General features: G+C 44.7%; 1 protein-coding gene across 1 annotated transcript; it reads left to right on the plus strand.

Moving 5' to 3' along the window:
- Nucleotides 1-156: 156 nt before the first annotated feature.
- On the plus strand, nucleotides 157-15,011 carry SF3A1 (splicing factor 3a subunit 1). The gene is made up of 16 exons (XM_068911631.1): nucleotides 157-422; nucleotides 2,871-2,983; nucleotides 4,669-4,873; nucleotides 5,740-5,997; nucleotides 6,459-6,533; nucleotides 7,320-7,470; nucleotides 7,959-8,152; nucleotides 8,765-8,882; nucleotides 8,996-9,181; nucleotides 9,537-9,658; nucleotides 9,822-10,064; nucleotides 10,739-10,949; nucleotides 11,765-11,919; nucleotides 12,815-12,916; nucleotides 13,128-13,199; nucleotides 14,237-15,011. The coding sequence occupies exons 1-16, from the start codon at nucleotides 357-359 to the stop codon at nucleotides 14,336-14,338; spliced, it is 2,373 nt and encodes a 790-aa protein (XP_068767732.1). The 5' UTR covers nucleotides 157-356; the 3' UTR covers nucleotides 14,339-15,011.
- The last annotated feature ends 2,497 nt before the right edge of the window (nucleotides 15,012-17,508 follow it).

The raw sequence follows: 17,508 nt of genomic DNA on the forward strand, positions 1-17,508 counted from the left end.
CCCGCCGCCACGGCAACCGCGCCAGGCCACGCCCCCGAGGCACGGCCCACTGCCCCCGGCCCCCGCAATGGAACGCTCCTCCCCCTCTTGTGGCCCGTTAATGGCACTGTCCCCGGCGCATGCGCCCTGCTCCTTCGTCGGCCCCCGCCCCCGGGCGACCCGTACTCCTCGAGCCGCGCGTGCGCCCGCGCTTCGCCTTCGCGCGCAGCGTGCGTCACACCCGGCGCGCGTGCGCAGCTCGGAGGGGCCGGCCGCCATTTCGGCCGTGGTGGTGAGGGTGCTGCGGGGTTCCGGGCAGCGGCGGACGAGGAGCGGCTCCGGCGGGGAAGCGGCCCCCGTCGCCCCGAGGGATCACCATGCCGGCCGGGCCCGTGCAAGCGATGCCTCCGGCGCAGCCAGCGCCGCCCGCGGAGGGCAAGCCGGTACGGGCCGCGCGGGAGCGGGGCGGCCCGGCCCGCTGCGCCCGGAGGGGCCGCAGGCCGCGCCCGGAGCCCCTGGAGTCCGTCGGCAGCTGAGGCGGAGGGGCGCTCCGGCTCTCCTGGCGTTGAGCTGGGGGTGCGGGGGCTCGCTCTGCTTTTTATGGGTGTATATTTTGGATGCAGAGGCAGCGTTTTGTTCAGTGCTTCCTGTTGCGTTTTAGCGATCCGGGCTCGTTGGGTTTATTTTGGCCGGTGGCTTCTGGGTTTAACCCATTTCTCTTGGTTTTGGGGCGGCTACATTTCCATCCTGTTATTTTTTGCTGCGCCCATAGGACTCACCCGCGGTTCCCTATACGTCTGCGCTAGCTGGGTGGGGCAAATAGTTCACTTCCGGGTAAGTACGGATCCTTTCGTGGAAGCTGCAGAGGATTGTGATTGTGATGGAGGTGAATGTTTGCTGTTAACTGTGGAAGCAGCCCTGCCCTTGGGAGGGATGTGCAAAAGCTTGGAAAAGACTCAAGAAACCTGTCCTAGAGGGACTTAGGGGACTCAGTCTCTCATGTTCTTCTAGGGCCTTCACATATTCTTGCTTGTTCTGTCTCGGTCATGTTCACCTCCTCAGGAGCCTTTTTTGGCCTTCTGTAAAAGCCAAAATCATATGTTGGTGACATATGGTTCTAGCGTAGCTTTAGCTGCCATCCTGGTTGTGCGTTCTTGGTGTTCCCCACGCTAGCGTTAGCATTAGTGCAGCCATGCAGTAAGATAGGGTAAGGAGCTGATCTAACTGAAAATCTGTCTCCTGCTCCTGGTAAGGTTAATTTGAACGAGTATGTTGAACTGGCCTGTTTTATGGCCGTTAAAGCTGTAGGGTTAGTGCACAGGGTAGAAGTGCAGCAGCCTGGACTGATGTTGGCTAAGGCTACAATGCAGCTGCTCCTGGAATATCGCTGCTTAGGTGATTTGGTGTAGCAAGTGCAGTTAGGAGGAAAGCTGTAGCTCCCGATAAATACCCTGTCACTTTCATAGATGTAAATTAACAAGGTGACTCAGCATGGTATTCAAATAAAAATGTCCCTCAAGCGTGGTATTGCCTTCTCCTTCTGGTCCTCTGATGTTCTGGTTCTCAGGGAATGGGAGTGAAAAGTAGAAAGGTTTATGATGCCTTTTTCCTTACAGAATACTTTGTTAAAGTTGTATTTTGCACGAATCCGTCTTCTGACTTGGAATCACCAACTTCTGACACAGAATCAGCAAAACTAGTAGCAGCATAGCGGTGTTTTAAAACTCCCCTGACCCTCACTTTTAAGATTACAAACACTTCTCATGTATCTCCTGTCTTTTATAATGGTGTTTTTTGTGAAAATTACTTGCTAAGACAAGAGGGGAGATATCTTTCCTATCCTGCAAAGAACAGCTTCTTATCTTACTGAAAGATAAAACTATTCTTGGGAAGAGTTCTGTGATTTTTAGTTTAGAGCCTACTGTAATATCTGTGAGGAAAATACCTTGCTGAGTTTAGCCTCTATGAAAAGAAGCTTCTGATGCAACCTCAATATGATTAAGATCTATGGGATTTTTTTTTAATCTAGATGTAATCATTCAGGTTCTAGCTTTTTGTAGTTCCACAAGCTGCTGGGAGTGTTCATAACTTCCAAACCTATTTAGCAATGCTAAATTATTCCCGCATGTGTTCTTACAGGCGGTCTCTTCCACTGCCTCTTGCCACAGTGTTTATAACCTACTCAGGGTCAAGGCTGAAATACTAAAAATGCTGGAAAGACTTATTTATGGTTCCCATGGAGCGGCCTTCCTTTTTATTGCCTTGCTATGTCAGCCTCTGCAGTAAATGCCCTTGACAAGCAGACAAATATTATCTTCTCACCCTGGGAAGCCAGGAATGGGCTGTTGATTGAGATTGTTAAACCAGTTAGAGCAGAAAGGATAAGACTTTTGCATCAGAATAGTAAAATGATTTGGGGGCTGGGGTACAGAATAGACAGTTCTGTCAAGCGTTTGGGTTGCTGGTTAGAATACTTGGTTCTGATACAGCGTTCATTAAGCCTTTTGTAAAGGTATGCTAGGATTGTTATTTCCAATACAGATAAGGAAGCAGAGAGAGAAGGGAAATTCATTTTTCGAGCTAACCGATTCAGGATAAACCCAGTCTCAGTTTGCAGCCTGTCAGAACGTGCTTTCACACCCTGATGCTGGTGGATAGCCTGTTGTTCAAATATTATTTGAATTTCTTTATCTTATCAGCTTTGATTTAGGTTATTACAGCTTAGTATCTTGACATACTGATTGCAAACTCTGCAATGAAAGATCTCTTCCTGTACTATCCTATAACCATCTTATGAATGATGAAGTGGCTGACAGGACTGTTTTAGTTACAAGGCAGCAGTACAGAGGACTGTAGGAAATTATATATATCTATCTATATCTTTCTTGCAGCCAGAAGAGGAGCCAAAAGAGGAAGCAGCACCAGCCAAGCCTGTGGTAGGAATTATTTACCCTCCTCCAGAGGTCAGGAATATTGTTGACAAGACTGCCAGCTTCGTAGCCAGGTAAATGATGCTAGTGTTGTGTCCCGTGTTTTCAGGGTTTTCCATGCCTCTCTACCTCCAGTGCTCCTGTCTCTGTGGATCTAGAAACTGGAGCAGTCGCTATCCTATGACTTGACATGAAGGGAAAGAGAATTGCAGGTAAAAAGGGAGCTTACTTACCAGTGCTCCATTTTAGTAATTAAGCTAAGATGAGGTTTTGTAACTGTATTTTACAATGGGTAGGCAAATAATAGGTGATGAACTTTCCAGTAAAAAATGCTCACTCTTGAGCCCTGAGGCTGAGTTTCATATGTATTTGTGTACAGCTTTGTAAACTGCTTCAGTGGCTGGGATTTGTGTTCTCTAACTAGCTTTCCAAGTCGGACCCGAGCACCTTTCGCTGCCTTTATAGCCAGGGGAAAGAAGTGCGTGCATCCAGAGTGACCTGTCTTAGGTTGAGATGACCTTTCCCTCATATATACCGGATTTTTTTCCCTGTTGACTAAAACAGGTTGATCAGTGTGAGCATAGATCTCAAATTTGTAGGAGGAGTCTAAAGTTCAGATAGGCAAATGAAAGAAGCCCACCTCAGCAGAATCTAATTTCATTATTCTAAAATGCAAGCTGTTAGCGCTAGCTAGGCTGTCTTCCTCCACCCCCGGCCCTCCCAAATGCGTCAGTATTTCTGGCTGTCATAGCCTTATGTGAGGTGTCAAGAGACTGGATCTTGGTCTTCCTGGCAGTGTACAAAAAGCACTGAAGGTAAATATCTCAGCTGGTTGTGTCAGTTCTCAAGCCTCATGGCATGCAGATAGGCTGAACACCATGTGTTTTCATATTGCTAAAATGGAACGATTGTTGCTGTTGGTTTAAGGCAATTACTAAATGATAGTATAGTGAATGACACTTACTGTGAAACTGATTTCTAAAATGCTGGCAAGGATCTTTGGCTTGGTTAGAGGATAAGTAACGGACTGTAGTATCATTTCTGTATAGTAGAGAGACCTCTTCTTTTGAAAGAAGCTTAGCGCCTAAATAAAATTTAGAGGTAACTGGAGAATATAAATAGAAACATGCTACAGCAGCTGTTAAATTCCTCAAACTACTCTGAGAAGTAAATGGCTGTTTGCTTTGGAGCAGGGTGGAAACAGAAGTTACCCCAACTGCAAGTTCCGTTATCTGAACTTACGGCTCCCATAAATACAGCAACGCAGCATTCCCGTTTGGTCAGTCTCTGCACTAGCTGATGATTACCTAGGTTTTTTTCCTTCTATGACCTTGGAAAAGAAGTTAGCATGTTCTTAAAGACTCATTATTATATCCTAGTGATATTAAATCGATCGAGTAAACAACCTGTAAACTTCATCCAGTAAACTGTGTAATCCCATAAATGGTTTTGCTTGTATGTAAGCCAAATGAGACTGTGGAGCACTTGTAACTGTGAGGTTTTAACTATCTTGAGAAATATTGCCCGTGAAGTGCTATAGACTAAATTAGGGCAAATGTATTTAACTTGTACAGAACTTGTGTAGAGCTGGCTGCTGTGTTGGGTCTGAGTTACTTGGAGAGCGGTAACGTTCTTTCCCGTACGAAAGAAGATTGTCTTCTGAGGGGCGGAAATATCAACATGCCTCGCTATGAAAGAAGCAGGCGTTTACACTTGAGTGGATACCCGTTCATCTAAACTTCTTTTTTTGCTCCTCCAGAAATGGTCCGGAATTTGAAGCTCGAATTCGTCAGAATGAAATAAATAACCCCAAGTTTAATTTCTTGAACCCCAATGATCCTTACCATGCATACTACCGGCACAAAGTCAGCGAGTTCAAGGAGGGTAAAGCACAGGAGCCCTCAGCTGCTATTCCCAAGGTCATGCAGCAGCAGCAGAGTGCTCAGCAACAGCTTCCACAGAAGGTGAGCTATTTGTTTTCACTTTTGTTGAGAACTTGGCTGCTAATTGTTCTTTCTCACATCCTGGTGTTTGAACAGAAGGTCTGAAAGACAGTGCAAATTGAGGCTTTGTTTTGCTTATACACTTGCAGCAAAGACAGTGCTGACAGGCTTGGACTTCTTTGTGTCCAAGACTTGTTCTTTTGATGCAGATAAGCGTCCTTCAGTTGCTGATAACTCAAAATTGTGTGTGAAACAGAATTTAGTGCATTAATGGATCCCTTCTTAGTTCCATGCAGGTGTTTGTTGACTTATGTGGTACTTAACACTAGTGATCACTTGAATTGTAACAGTTTAGGACTGCCGCCACAGGCGAATCCTTTAGAATCCATTGGAGTCCTTGCTGCGTGCACTGTTTTATGGAATATTTCCTGTTTGGGTGTGGTTTTTTTCCCTGCTGGAAGCATTGGTTTCTCCTCTCAAACTGTGAGGTACAAAATGTTGCTAAGTAATCTCATGTAATCCTATACTTAAGAATATTGCGTTATCTTTGTCAAGTACATGTTGGATGGAAAAAGGGCACTGACTGAATCCCTTTTACACACTTAGTGTGGCCTACAGTCATGCTGACCATGGATAGACCCATCCTGATGTCTTGATAGTTTCCACTTCTGTTAGATGTTGGAGTGACATTTGTTTTATAGTAGGCCTAAGTACAGATGTTCACATATACCCTGTGTTACTAATTTTCCCATCCTTGCAGTTACCCAAACATCTAGAGTGTTGTGACTTTCTCTCAACAGCTGGAGAACAAATGAGCTCTCCCAAGTGTTTGAATAGTAACAACTTATTGAGTGCAGTCACTGAGCTGTTTCTGTTCTGCTCTGTAGGTGCAGGCCCAGGTGATCCAGGAGACGATTGTCCCAAAGGAGCCACCTCCGGAGTTTGAGTTCATTGCAGATCCTCCTTCAATCTCAGCCTTTGACTTGGACGTGGTGAAGCTAACGGCACAGTTTGTGGCTCGGAACGGCCGGCAGTTCCTAACTCAGCTGATGCAGAAGGAGCAAAGGAACTATCAGTTTGACTTCCTTCGCCCACAGCACAGTCTCTTTAACTACTTCACTAAGCTAGTTGAACAGTACACCAAGGTATTCTTGGCAGTTTAGCTGTCAAATTGATTCCTTCAGCAGCAGTAATGCATTTGAAAACTACTGAAGCCCTAGAAAAAAGCCAGACTAGAAATATATGCAGTTCTAGGAGTCCCTCCTTTCTATCTGTGAGCGAATAGAGTGGATGTCTTGAAAGTTGTTGGCAACGAGTGTGCAGTATTTAACAATTTAACACAGTGGGTTGTTATTTAAGTTTATCAGGCGCTGTTGTAAGTAGAAGTTGCTTTTTAAAAATATAGAGCGTGTATAGCAAAGCCAATAGTGAATGTTTTAAGTGCCAGCATAGGCAGTAACTAATAGCAGTGCAGTAATAGGAGAACTGGAACATAGCCTCAAGGGGTCTTGCAGTATTTTCATGAATGTGGAAATAGAATAATTGCTTTTAAGGAGGCTTTGGCAAAAAAAAAAAAAGTCACCAACTGTCATGCAAACTGTTTCAGATCTTAATCCCGCCTAAAGGCTTACTCATCAAACTCAAGAAGGAAGCCGAAAATCCTAAAGAAGTCCTAGATCAGGTAATAGATGAATTATTTCCAAAATTGCTGAAGCATTTCAGTTGTTTTGAATTCTTTCTCTTTGCATGCTTCTAAATTATTGACAGCAAATATAAACTAACAGAGAATAAAATGGATGTATCCACCATAGTCACAAGGGACTATCAGGGTACTTAACCTACTAGCTAAGTGTTGGGGGTAGCTTACCTGTGACAACAGAGGTGTAGATACTTGTAGTACATAAAGGATATTTCAGATAGCTTTCAAAATACAGGAGAACTTTAAGGACTTGATTATGCACTACACCATTTTCAAGGACTTTAAGAAGTAAAACGTTTGTCCTTGTCGAACAACTTCACTCTGACACCTTGCTCGCTTGTAATGCTTTTGATAGGTTGGTGGGGGGTGTTTTGTTTTCTTTTTTTCTTCTGTCTTCCTCAGACTGCTTTTGGAAATGTGACTTTACAGGGTCATGACAAAATGTCTGTGAATTGCTTACTGACTGTGAATCTTCAGTGATACCTAAGTCATGTTGTATCTGGAACGTATAGTCTTAAACTGAGAAGCCTGCAGTTGTGGCTTCAGAAAGCTGCTTTACAGAGCTGGTGGAGTATTTCTATCAATAGGCAGACCTGTCATTTCTAAATTAAATATAAAGAGCTCTGCCAAGCCTCCTTAGTAATGCTTGTAAAACTGTCTTAAAAGGATCGATAACATAAACTTTTAGATGCTGTAGAGATGATTGTGATGTGCTTTCCAGTCTGAGAGCCGATTTTTTTTTTTTTTTTTTTTAATCTCCTTGGACAGGTATATTACAGAGTGGAGTGGGCAAAGTTCCAAGAACGGGAGAGAAAGAAAGAGGAGGAGGAGAAAGAAAAGGAACGTGTTGCTTATGCCCAGATTGATTGGCATGACTTTGTGGTGGTGGAAACAGTTGACTTCCAGCCCAACGAGCAAGGTACTGAAGCTAAGCCTTGTATTCTCTTTGAAACTCCGCTTCCTATGAGTGGAGAGTATGCTTTTTTCCTTAAGAGATGTCCTGAAATGCTGTTTTAAATGGACATCAGTTTTTACAACTGCATGTCTTTCAAAGATGAAAGGAAGAGCCTTTTAATGTTGTATACAGGGTTCTGTTTCTTCAGGAGTCCGTGATGTTCTCTTTGCACAAGGTTCAGGACTGCACTGGTGTCTGCTGTCTAAATGAAAGTGGAGAGGTGAAACTTGTCCCACTTTCTAGTTTGCTTTCACCTATAGGTGCCTTCAGCTGACATGCTGATGTTTCTGTCTACGCTGTGTCCCTTTCTTTCTAGATAGCTTTGCTCCTATGAGCTTTTTGATACCATTGCCTTGTTGCGAAACTGCTTGTCTGTTGAGAAACTGGTACTTCTGTCTGCCCATTCAGTAATGAAATGGGGCAGACAAACTGAGTTGTTTTCTATGTTGCAGGGAATTTCCCTCCTCCTACGACTCCAGAAGAGTTGGGAGCTCGCATCCTGATACAGGAGCGTTATGAGAAGTTTGGGGAAAGTGAGGAAGTAGAAATGGAGGTGGAGTCAGATGAAGAAGATGAAAAGCAAGAGAAAACAGATGAGGCCCCATCTCAGCTAGATCAAGACACACAAGTGCAGGATATGGATGAGGTAACTAGCCAGTACAGTCAGTGTTACTTTTGTCTCATAAGTAGTTTGGGAGTAGTTTATTAGGCTCTTCATTTTCCCTAACAAGTGCCTCGGTTTCTTGAGGAAATGAGATCTCATCTTCTGATGGAATTTCCAACCAACCTGTTTCTGCTGAATTGGTTAAACCAAGAAATTTTGTCACCTGATGGTATGAATTTTATATTCTGTGATCAAGCCTTTTGATCTTTCTGCTGTGCAGAGTTTGAAACACTGAAAGATGACTTATTTTAGACTTCCTCTTCTCACAGTATATTAGCTTTTTGGCCGTTAACAAGAAACGAGAGAATGGTTAACCATAAGCCCCTACTCACCGTGCTGCGGTAATGTGGAAGCTGAAGAGCGCTTGCTTCCTCCTCTGGGCCTACTGAATTTTTGAATTGTGACTCTCCGGAGGAACTGCTGCAGCATAGTTGTCTAGAGAAAAAAGCTCAGTTGCTTAGAAGCTGTATAATCAGTTATTCCTGTGCTACATAGGATTTCTGTGCTGTTCTGGTAAATGCTTTATGTGGCTATTGACTACTGTAACTTGGTTATGAGATAGATATATCTATATATCTTTTTTTTCTAAATAAGGGCTCGGATGACGAAGATGAAGGTCAGAAGATTCCTCCTCCTCCAGAAACCCCAATGCCACCACCTCTTCCTCCCACACCAGATCAGGTCATTGTGCGGAAAGATTATGATCCCAAAGGTAACTCATACTGGTGAAGAGCAATTTAATTTCTTACTGAGTAATCGCAAATACACTGCCATAGGACGCAGCCTAGAAACAAATGCATTTTTAACATGGTTTTATTTTTTCAGCCTCAAAGCCATTGCCACCTGCCCCAGCTCCAGATGAGTATCTTGTTTCCCCCATCACTGGAGAGAAGATTCCTGCCAGTAAAATGCAAGAACACATGCGAATTGGTCTCCTAGATCCTCGATGGTTGGAGCAGCGTGATCGATCTATCCGTGAAAAACAGAGCGATGATGAAGTTTATGCCCCAGGTTAGTCTGAGCATCTGACAGGGCTTGCAAAACTCAGTTTCTTAGATTAGTTCTGTGAGCTTTCTTCTGCACAGTTCCACTGATAAGGACCATCTTAAAGGCATCTTTGCATTCTATGTGTTTAATGCGCTAGTTATGTGGATATGTTTGTTATTAGCGCATTGGAGCTTTTCTGCACGGTTGAATGCAAAGAGCATTAGCTGCTGCTGGCCAGCTGCAGTCGCTTTCTGGAAAAGGCAGCACTATACCCTTTGGTACCAAATGGTTTAAAAATCATGAAAATCAGCTTGACCGTGTTTGACTTCATTGTTTCACTTGGGATAGGAATATCTCTTCTGTCTGCGTCTTTCTGCAGGTTTGGATATTGAAAGCAGTTTGAAGCAGCTGGCAGAACGCCGTACGGATATCTTTGGTGTAGAAGAGACTGCTATTGGTAAAAAGATTGGTGAAGAAGAAATTCAGAAACCAGAAGAAAAGGTAGTGTGCAAATTCTACTTTAACAGGTTCTTACGTTATTCTGAATGCTCAGAGATGGAAGCTTTTTGAATTTTATTCTGTAAAACTGCTCTCTTGCTGTATCTGTAGCTCTCATCTTAGACTTGACAGGCCGAGGTTATTCTGATCTATTTTATCTTGTCAGGTGACCTGGGATGGCCACTCAGGCAGCATGGCCCGCACACAGCAGGCTGCTCAGGCCAATATCACTCTTCAAGAGCAAATTGAAGCTATCCATAAGGCCAAGGGACTGGTGCCAGAAGATGACAGCAAGGAGAAGATTGGTCCCAGCAAACCCAATGAAATACCCCAGCCACCCCCTCCTTCATCAGCATCGAATCCTCCAGCTAGTGCTCAGCCTATCACATCTGTGCCTCGTCCTCCCTCAGTAAGTGTTTGGGCTTCCAAAAGCAAACAGCTGTGACCATAGTTAACTGGAAGGAAGCCCTGACAAAGCTCAAGGGTCGTAGTAGGATACTGGTCAGAAGCAGATATGGCTTTTATACCATCAGAGGAACCCTGTTGAATGTGCTGTTAGAAATTAAAAACCCCACCTAAGTCTTATTTTCAAGTTTTTCATCCTTAGAGGTATCAGCTGATGATCGACTGGGCAGAGGGAAAACTTGGGCAGTGAGAAATCGGAGGAAGGAAGTTTGGCTAACAAATGGTGGGTGGGTGCCTTCTGGACTAAAGGGTAAAAAGGCATAATGCAGAAAGAAAGTGCTTGTGGGTAAAAGGAATGTGCTTTCAGATGGCTCACTCTGTCCTGCATCCCTCTGTCCTCAAATTGCCTTGATGTCATGAGGTTGCTAGGATTCTGCTACATGACTCTGAAAGAGCTCCTCCTTTAAGATAAAGGAAGGAAGAACCGCTTAATGCGTTACTGAAGTTTCTTTACCAGCTTACAGGCTGCCCATATAGTGGGCACACAAAGGTTCACAGGACTGTGCCTAGCAGAAATCCTCACTGTATTGCTCTGGCAATTTTAATCAAAGTTTGGACAGCGCTGAGATAATCGTTCCTGTACGTACCTGCTAACAAAAATGCCTTCTCTGTCTCCAGATGCCTCCTCCTGTTCGTGCCGCTGTTGTTTCTGCAGTTCCGGTCATGCCTCGTCCCCCTATGACTTCTGTGGTCCGTTTGCCTCCGGGATCTGTCATAGCCACCCCTATGCCACCAATAATCCATACCCCACGAATCAACGTTGTCCCGATGCCACCATCTGCTCCTCCCATCATGAGCCCCCGCCCACCTCCCATGATTGTACCAACAGGTTGGTAACCTCAGTCCTTTCCAGTTAATTGTCAACTAATTCCAGTCTAACATGGGTTTGAGGTTTGATTACCTTGCGCACCCCCCCCCCGCGCACTGCCTCTGATAAAGGCATGTACTTGGGACTGCAAACCCTAACTCCCTTTGTTAAGGTGTTTTTGGTGGTTGATACAACGTTTCTGGGGGGTACTCCTGCTTCTGGGCTTGACTCCTGCCGAAGTGTGAAATACAGCATGAGGGTTCTGTCTTGCTGGTGGGATGTTTACCTCTGTGTCCCCATTCAGCTTCCCTGGGAATCTGACCAGGTGAAGATTAAGAATCCATGCTGCTTTCCAGAAGGAACTAGAGGAAAAGGGGAACTGCTGGCCAAAGTTATCACTCGTACCTCACTGGATGTTGCAGCTTGTCATAGAAGTTACTGCTGCAGAAGGAAAAGCTGTTGTCTGGCTTTGTTCCTCATGGCAACCAGATAGCATTAGACTTTTTTAAAGTTGAAAAGCACAATGTAAAAGCAATGTTTTAAACCCACTGAGGTGCTGGCATTGCTGCGGGCCGAACTGAGAGCTTTTTCTTTTTTGTGTGAGCTGCAAGGAAACTCTTACGCTGCTTGTTGTCTTTTCCTGCACTGTTTTCCGATATAAAAGATCTTCTAATAGCCTAAGACTGCCTGCTACCGTTGGTTGTGCTAGCTTCCTCAGTATATTGTAGCATTTCTTTTCAGCCTTTACCAGACTGCTAAAGTGCCCGTGAAAGGGAGTATCTGCTGCACACTTGATACGTGACTACAAGTTTTGTTCCCCCTCTGTCCTGTTTCAGCATTTGTTCCAGCTCCTCCTGTGGCACCAGTTCCTTCCCCTGCACCAATGCCCCCTGTTCACCCACCACCGCCTATGGAGGATGAGCCAGTTTCAAAGAAACTGAAGAGTGAAGATAGCCTGATGCCAGAAGAGGAGTTTCTACGCAGGAACAAGGTATGTTATGTCAAACACGACTGCCGTCAAACAGCTGCTTGTTGTGAAGTGCTGCAGTTCTGACCCTGCCAGGCTGTTGAGCTTCCTGTCCTAAAGAGGATGTGAAATCAATTGACTGATGTGTTGAGAGGAGCTGGCATGCAAAAGTATCTCGAAAAAGTGACTTCCTGAGGTGGCTCCTTCCTTCTGTCATGCCTTCCTGAGGTGGCTCCTTCCTTCTGCCGTGCCTAAGTACATTGAATTACTTCATATTGTACTGGAAGGAGAGCAGTACTACATACAGAAGCTTAGCGAGATGACCCTTTTCTGTAATTAAGGGCAGTAAAAGGCAGGTTCATAGTAATGTAAAGAAGAGCTAAGGCTGCTAATCAGCTTTAAATTAGAGGACTGCTAAGCTGGAGGTGCGGGGAGATTTAATACCTCAATGTCAACATGGTAGCATGATGACACGATATATTCTGTAACAACATGAACTGAATGTTAGGCTGAAGTCCTTCCTGAATATTGCCTTCATCCTAGGCTGAATTTTAAGCCCTTGAAGAAGGGAATACTGGCTTCAGTCATTTGCACAGTGAAGCTGTCTCCTGCTTAATGGTTTGTACATTTGCTCTATCTGGGTTATGCTATATGGAGTAACTTTGCTGTTAGTGCCATATGGGCACTTGGCAAATGGCACAAGAAAAGAAGGACTGATAGGGAAATCCAGCTAAATGCGCTATTTTGGTAGCGATTAAGTGACTTTCTTAGTATTGAAGACAAATATTTCTGTGTGTACTGAGAAGTCAAGAGGCACAAAAGTATTGGAAATATCTACAAAAGTAACTTGTCTGCTGCTTTCTTATCACAGTCCTGAGTCTCCTTGCCTGTAAGACGTGTTACCTTTGTTTTCTTTTAGGGTCCAGTCACAGTCAAAGTCCAGGTTCCCAACATGCAGGATAAGACTGAATGGAAACTGAACGGCCAAGTGTTGGTGTTCACCCTCCCACTTTCAGACCAGGTACGTAGCTTATTAACCTAGCCTTTACCCCCTACTGTTTTGTTACAGAACGTCTTTGCTTTGAGAATAGTGGTTGAACTGCGTGACTGGAGCTGTAAAACTCTGGATGCTCCCCATGCTGTGACCTCTTACCGAGGGGGTCTGTGCGGCTGGGGGAGCAGTGTACTCTGCACTGTACAAAAGCCTGAGCAAGCTCTTTGATTCTTCCTAGGTGTCTGTTATAAAGGTTAAGATACACGAGGCCACAGGGATGCCGGCTGGGAAACAAAAGTTGCAGTACGAGGTTGGTGTAAGCCCTTTGAATGCTACTTTATTTCAATGTTTTGTCATGCAAATACTGTCTTTTTTTTTTTTTTTTAAGAAAGAAACAAGTTGCAATGTACCCACTTCAGTAGAGGGGAAAGCAGAGGGAACGGTTTTTCTGCCTATACAGCACTGGGGGCTGTACTGTTGTACAGTGTTTCACCAGGGCAGACCCTTAGAGGTGATATCAGTGGATTTTTCGCATTGTCACTGTTGACTGTGAGGCCTTTGAGGCCTGATGGCTTTCTCTGATGATTTCAGAGATTGCCTATTACAAATGAAGGCTGTTAGGTCCTCAGTGTAAGTGCTAGCAGGATAGTAGTATCCTGTTGCTTTTTAAGGCAAGCACTTCATCACAACTCTACCATGAAAGTTTCTTGGTTTGTCCATTTGTCTTTGTTCACATTAAATGAAGCATTTTTTTTGTACTGTGTGCTCTAGAAGGTAGATGGGAGTACCCTGAAGCCCTGGTGGCTCTGAAGAGTTTTCCCAAAATATTGAAGGAGAGATTTCTGTGTCTCCTCCTCTTGTGACTGGAGCTGTTAGAGAGGCCCAGTTCCTTTTTAAGAACTTACTTCCAGTCATGTGTGTGTGTGCATACACAACCTGCTGCATAAGCAGTGAACTTTGTGCTCTTACCTCCCCAGGAATTCACCTATGTTAACTCTTAGCAACAAATAAAGCCTGACCATGTTTTTAAGGGGGGAGGGGGAAGGTGAAAAAACCTAAATAGCTTTATTTGTGGTGGTGACCAACTCTGTATGCGTTTGTAGGGATATATATTGGCTGTTTGTACTCCTGCATTATTCCACCTCCTCCAGTGCCAGGCTTCTGAGAGACTGGGATCTCTGCAGGGTGGTTTTTTTGTTTTTTTGAAGTCTGCAGCATTCTCTCATCACTGTTATGAGAGTAGGGCCAGGAGACCTGCATCTATGTGATGCATAGGGTTTGTGGGAGGGGGAAGAGGGAGAGGAGCATTAAGGTTTCTGCTGTGACTCTTTTCCCCTCCTTCCTCAGGGTATCTTCATCAAAGATTCGAACTCTCTGGCGTATTACAACATGACAAGCGGCTCTCTGATTCACCTGGCACTCAAAGAAAGAGGAGGCAGAAAGAAATAGAGCTATGGAGCCCAGAGACATGATACGGCTGCTTTGCCATTCGTGTAACCCAACCGTTTGAGTCCTCCAGCCTTTAGGGGCTACTGTGACAAGCTGTAGCAATATCAGTAGATTGCATACCAACTCTAGTTTGTAAAGGAAGGCCGAGTCCAGTGTTTCTCTAATGAGAGAAAGAGAATAGGGCCATGAAAGTTGTGTAAATGTAGTGACCTAATATGTAAGTGCAGCAGGCTTTTAGTGATCAATGCTTTGCTAGAATGCTGGTGTCCGCTTTTGCTATCTGTCCATTGAATTCCCTAATGAAGTGGCATTGAGGCCATGCCCAGCTTAGATTAGCTCCATCTTTGTTTGTAGAAGGGGTTTATACTGATCAAGAATATCATCTGACTACAGTGTTTGCCACTTCATTTAATCTTTTTCTAATTGAAAACTTTCTTCTCGATATACTTAATACACTCCTTATTCTTTCTCTGTCTCTGACCTATCTGCAAGAGTCTCTTGCACTGACCCTGACTTGGAATTTTATCCTCCCTCAGTATGAGTGCACACTGCCATTCGTCATGATAAAGATGATCTGGGACTGTGCATGCTAAACAACTTCATGATTATTCTGTACAGTCTGTGATTTGTTTTAATAAACACCCATCTTAGTGTGGGATTCTGTCTATAACAACTCTAGTTCCTTGGGTTTTATGTTTTTTGTTTTTTTTTTTTTAAAGATTGAAATGTGCCTGGCTTTAAAGTGTTCAAATTTTAGATGCGTTGTGGGGAATTTTTTTTTTGTAGTTGGCTTATAGAAAAAGCTTTTCCTTCATAGGAAAAGCTGTAAGAAAGGGTTTTTGTTAAACTTCTCTAAGACTACACAGTTATTCCCATATTGTAATACAGGTGTATATATAATTGCTGTTTATGTCCATGTATGAGGTGACAGATTATTCTGAATTTAAATCTAACTAGTGAGAATTTCCTTGTAAAATGCATTACATACTTTGTGCTTCTATCATCTCTTGGTCACGGAGAGCATTAGCTTCTAAAAATAGATTATTTTTGTACCGTCAGTCATAGCTGTGTCACGGTTTGATGCAAACATAACACAGAACATGGTGAAACAAAAAATAGCCATTAAAATCTATGTGTAAATAAGTGGTCAAGGAAAATGCTGTTGTCTGTTGTTGCCCAGCAGCGGCCACGTGACTCTAGTACCTCTGCTCTCCTTTTAGGATAATCCAAAGCTATGATTTTTGGGGTATAGACATTAGCTTTTAACATCCTGTTATTTTGTGCTTAGGAGAGAGAGAGAGAGATTCAACATCCTACACAGGACAACATCCTACAGTCCCCTTTGTGCCCTCATCTTTGAGGGTAGGTGGGAGAGAGGAAATCATAGTGGTGTGGGAAAGGTGTTTGGCCCAGGCCCAACCCAGGTGGCTGGCGGTCCTCCCAGCTCATGGAAGCCAGCTGCTGTTTTTGACAGATGCCGGTGTCGGATGCCCACGTGTCTGAGAACAGCACAGCGCTTAGTCACAAAAGCGCAGCCTGCTCTGGTGCTGTAGGATATTGAATTAACAGCTTCTTGCAGCTGTGGGCAGGGTGTTTGGGTGTATTGTGGATACAGAGGTGCTCCTGCCCTGCAGGAAGGCGTGCTAATTACTTTTGGCTTGTAAAAACTAGACAATAGTTAGGTACAATCTCCTGGAGACAACAACACTCGGTGGCATAGCTTGGAGTCATTGCAGTGGAGGCAGCAGTTTGCTAAAACAGCATGTGCATAGCTAGCTAGCAAGTGGTGTTTTCCAGAGCTGATCAGCTCTGCAAGGAAGAGAGAGCTCTGAAATGGAGAAGTGATGTTTCTACATCCTGTGTAAGACACCAAGCGTGATGGGGCTGCATTTAAGGTCATCCAGCTGTTGTTCTGGGCTGCACCCATGCAGTATGAACTGCCATAGTGCTTGATGCAAGGAGCATCATCTGCGCTCCCTTATCAGACATTTATTTCCTAGGTGTCTCTGGATGAACGCTGTGCTGGTGCTTAGGTGACGTGCTCGGTCTTCAACAAAGTCAGGCTACTTCTACAAGCGTCTGACTACATCCTGCACGGGGCCGAGTGCCCAGCCCAGCATTCCTGCAGGAGAACTTCCTGCACTGGCCTCCAAGTGAGAGCACTAGAAATAACTTGCGTGGAGACTTGCCAACAGCCAGCCCGTTTCTATCTAAATATTGCAGATGAATGTTAAAACAAGACTGCGTGTGTGTGTATCCAGTACAAAACAACTATTATCAGGGCCTTCCACTTCAGTGGGGTGGATCTGCAAAGCTTAGACTGCCTGAAAAAAATCTGAAAATAGGCCCATAAAGCCAGCACCTGAATTAACCTATCAGTCTCCTTGGCCCTTCGGACTTGATGTCTTGCAGGTTTGTGAGGGGTCTTGACTCTATTAAAGCCCCTCTGCTTTGCTGTTCGTGGGAGAAAGTCATGCTTTGTGTTACTGCCACAATAAGTTTAGCCTTCAGCATGGGGTCATAATTTTATCAGAGGGTGATAAGGGTCTGGACACAGGGAAGGAGCTCTAAGGCTGCCTCCTCGCTGCAAAACTGCCAGTGGAAAGTTGCATCCATTTTGACCTGTACTGGACGAAAGACCCAGTGCTGACACTGAAGTCTGCTTTGTGCTGGGCCCTGCTAGATCCTTGTGACTAGCCGGAGGAGTTTTACTTGTGTGAGGTAGAGACGAGAAAGCTCCGCTAGATTTCAGCGTGCTCCTTGGGTTTGTGCTTCAGGCCACTAAGAGACTCGCAGATAGCGGCAGCTCGTTTGCAGAGACCTGGGATCTGTGGGCTTCACTGGCTGCCGGTTCACTCCTGCTGTCCAGCTGAGATGTGAGGGAGATGCTTCTGCTGGTGACCCTGCTCGCGGTGTTGCCCTGCTGGCAGTTGAGCTGTTGTGTGCCTGGTACCCTGCTTCCTCCCCTCCCTCTCCAGGGAGTCCTGGTACAAGCTGCAGTTGTAATATGAGAGATTTTTCAAGGCTTGATGCAAAGGTTGATCTCGTGGGAGCAGAGCGGAGGAGAGGTAACCAAAAGGGTTTCTCTAGAGAAATGGGCAGGTCTGTTTTACGCTGCACTGGTGTAGGCCAAGCTGGGGGACAGTTTGTGGTTGTGTGCTGGAAATCAC

The sequence above is a fragment of the Struthio camelus genome, chromosome 17, assembly GCF_040807025.1.
Source record: "Struthio camelus isolate bStrCam1 chromosome 17, bStrCam1.hap1, whole genome shotgun sequence".
Taxonomy (NCBI): domain Eukaryota; kingdom Metazoa; phylum Chordata; class Aves; order Struthioniformes; family Struthionidae; genus Struthio; species Struthio camelus.

Coding starts and splice junctions, on each gene's coding strand:
- SF3A1 (XM_068911631.1), top strand. CDS start 357: ATGCCGGCCGGGCCCGTGCAAGCGATGCCTCCGGCGCAGCCAGCGCCG. Junction 7,471..7,958: donor CTTCCAGCCCAACGAGCAAG/GTACTGAAGCTA, acceptor TCTATGTTGCAG/GGAATTTCCCTCCTCCTACG. Junction 10,950..11,764: donor TCCCATGATTGTACCAACAG/GTTGGTAACCTC, acceptor GTCCTGTTTCAG/CATTTGTTCCAGCTCCTCCT.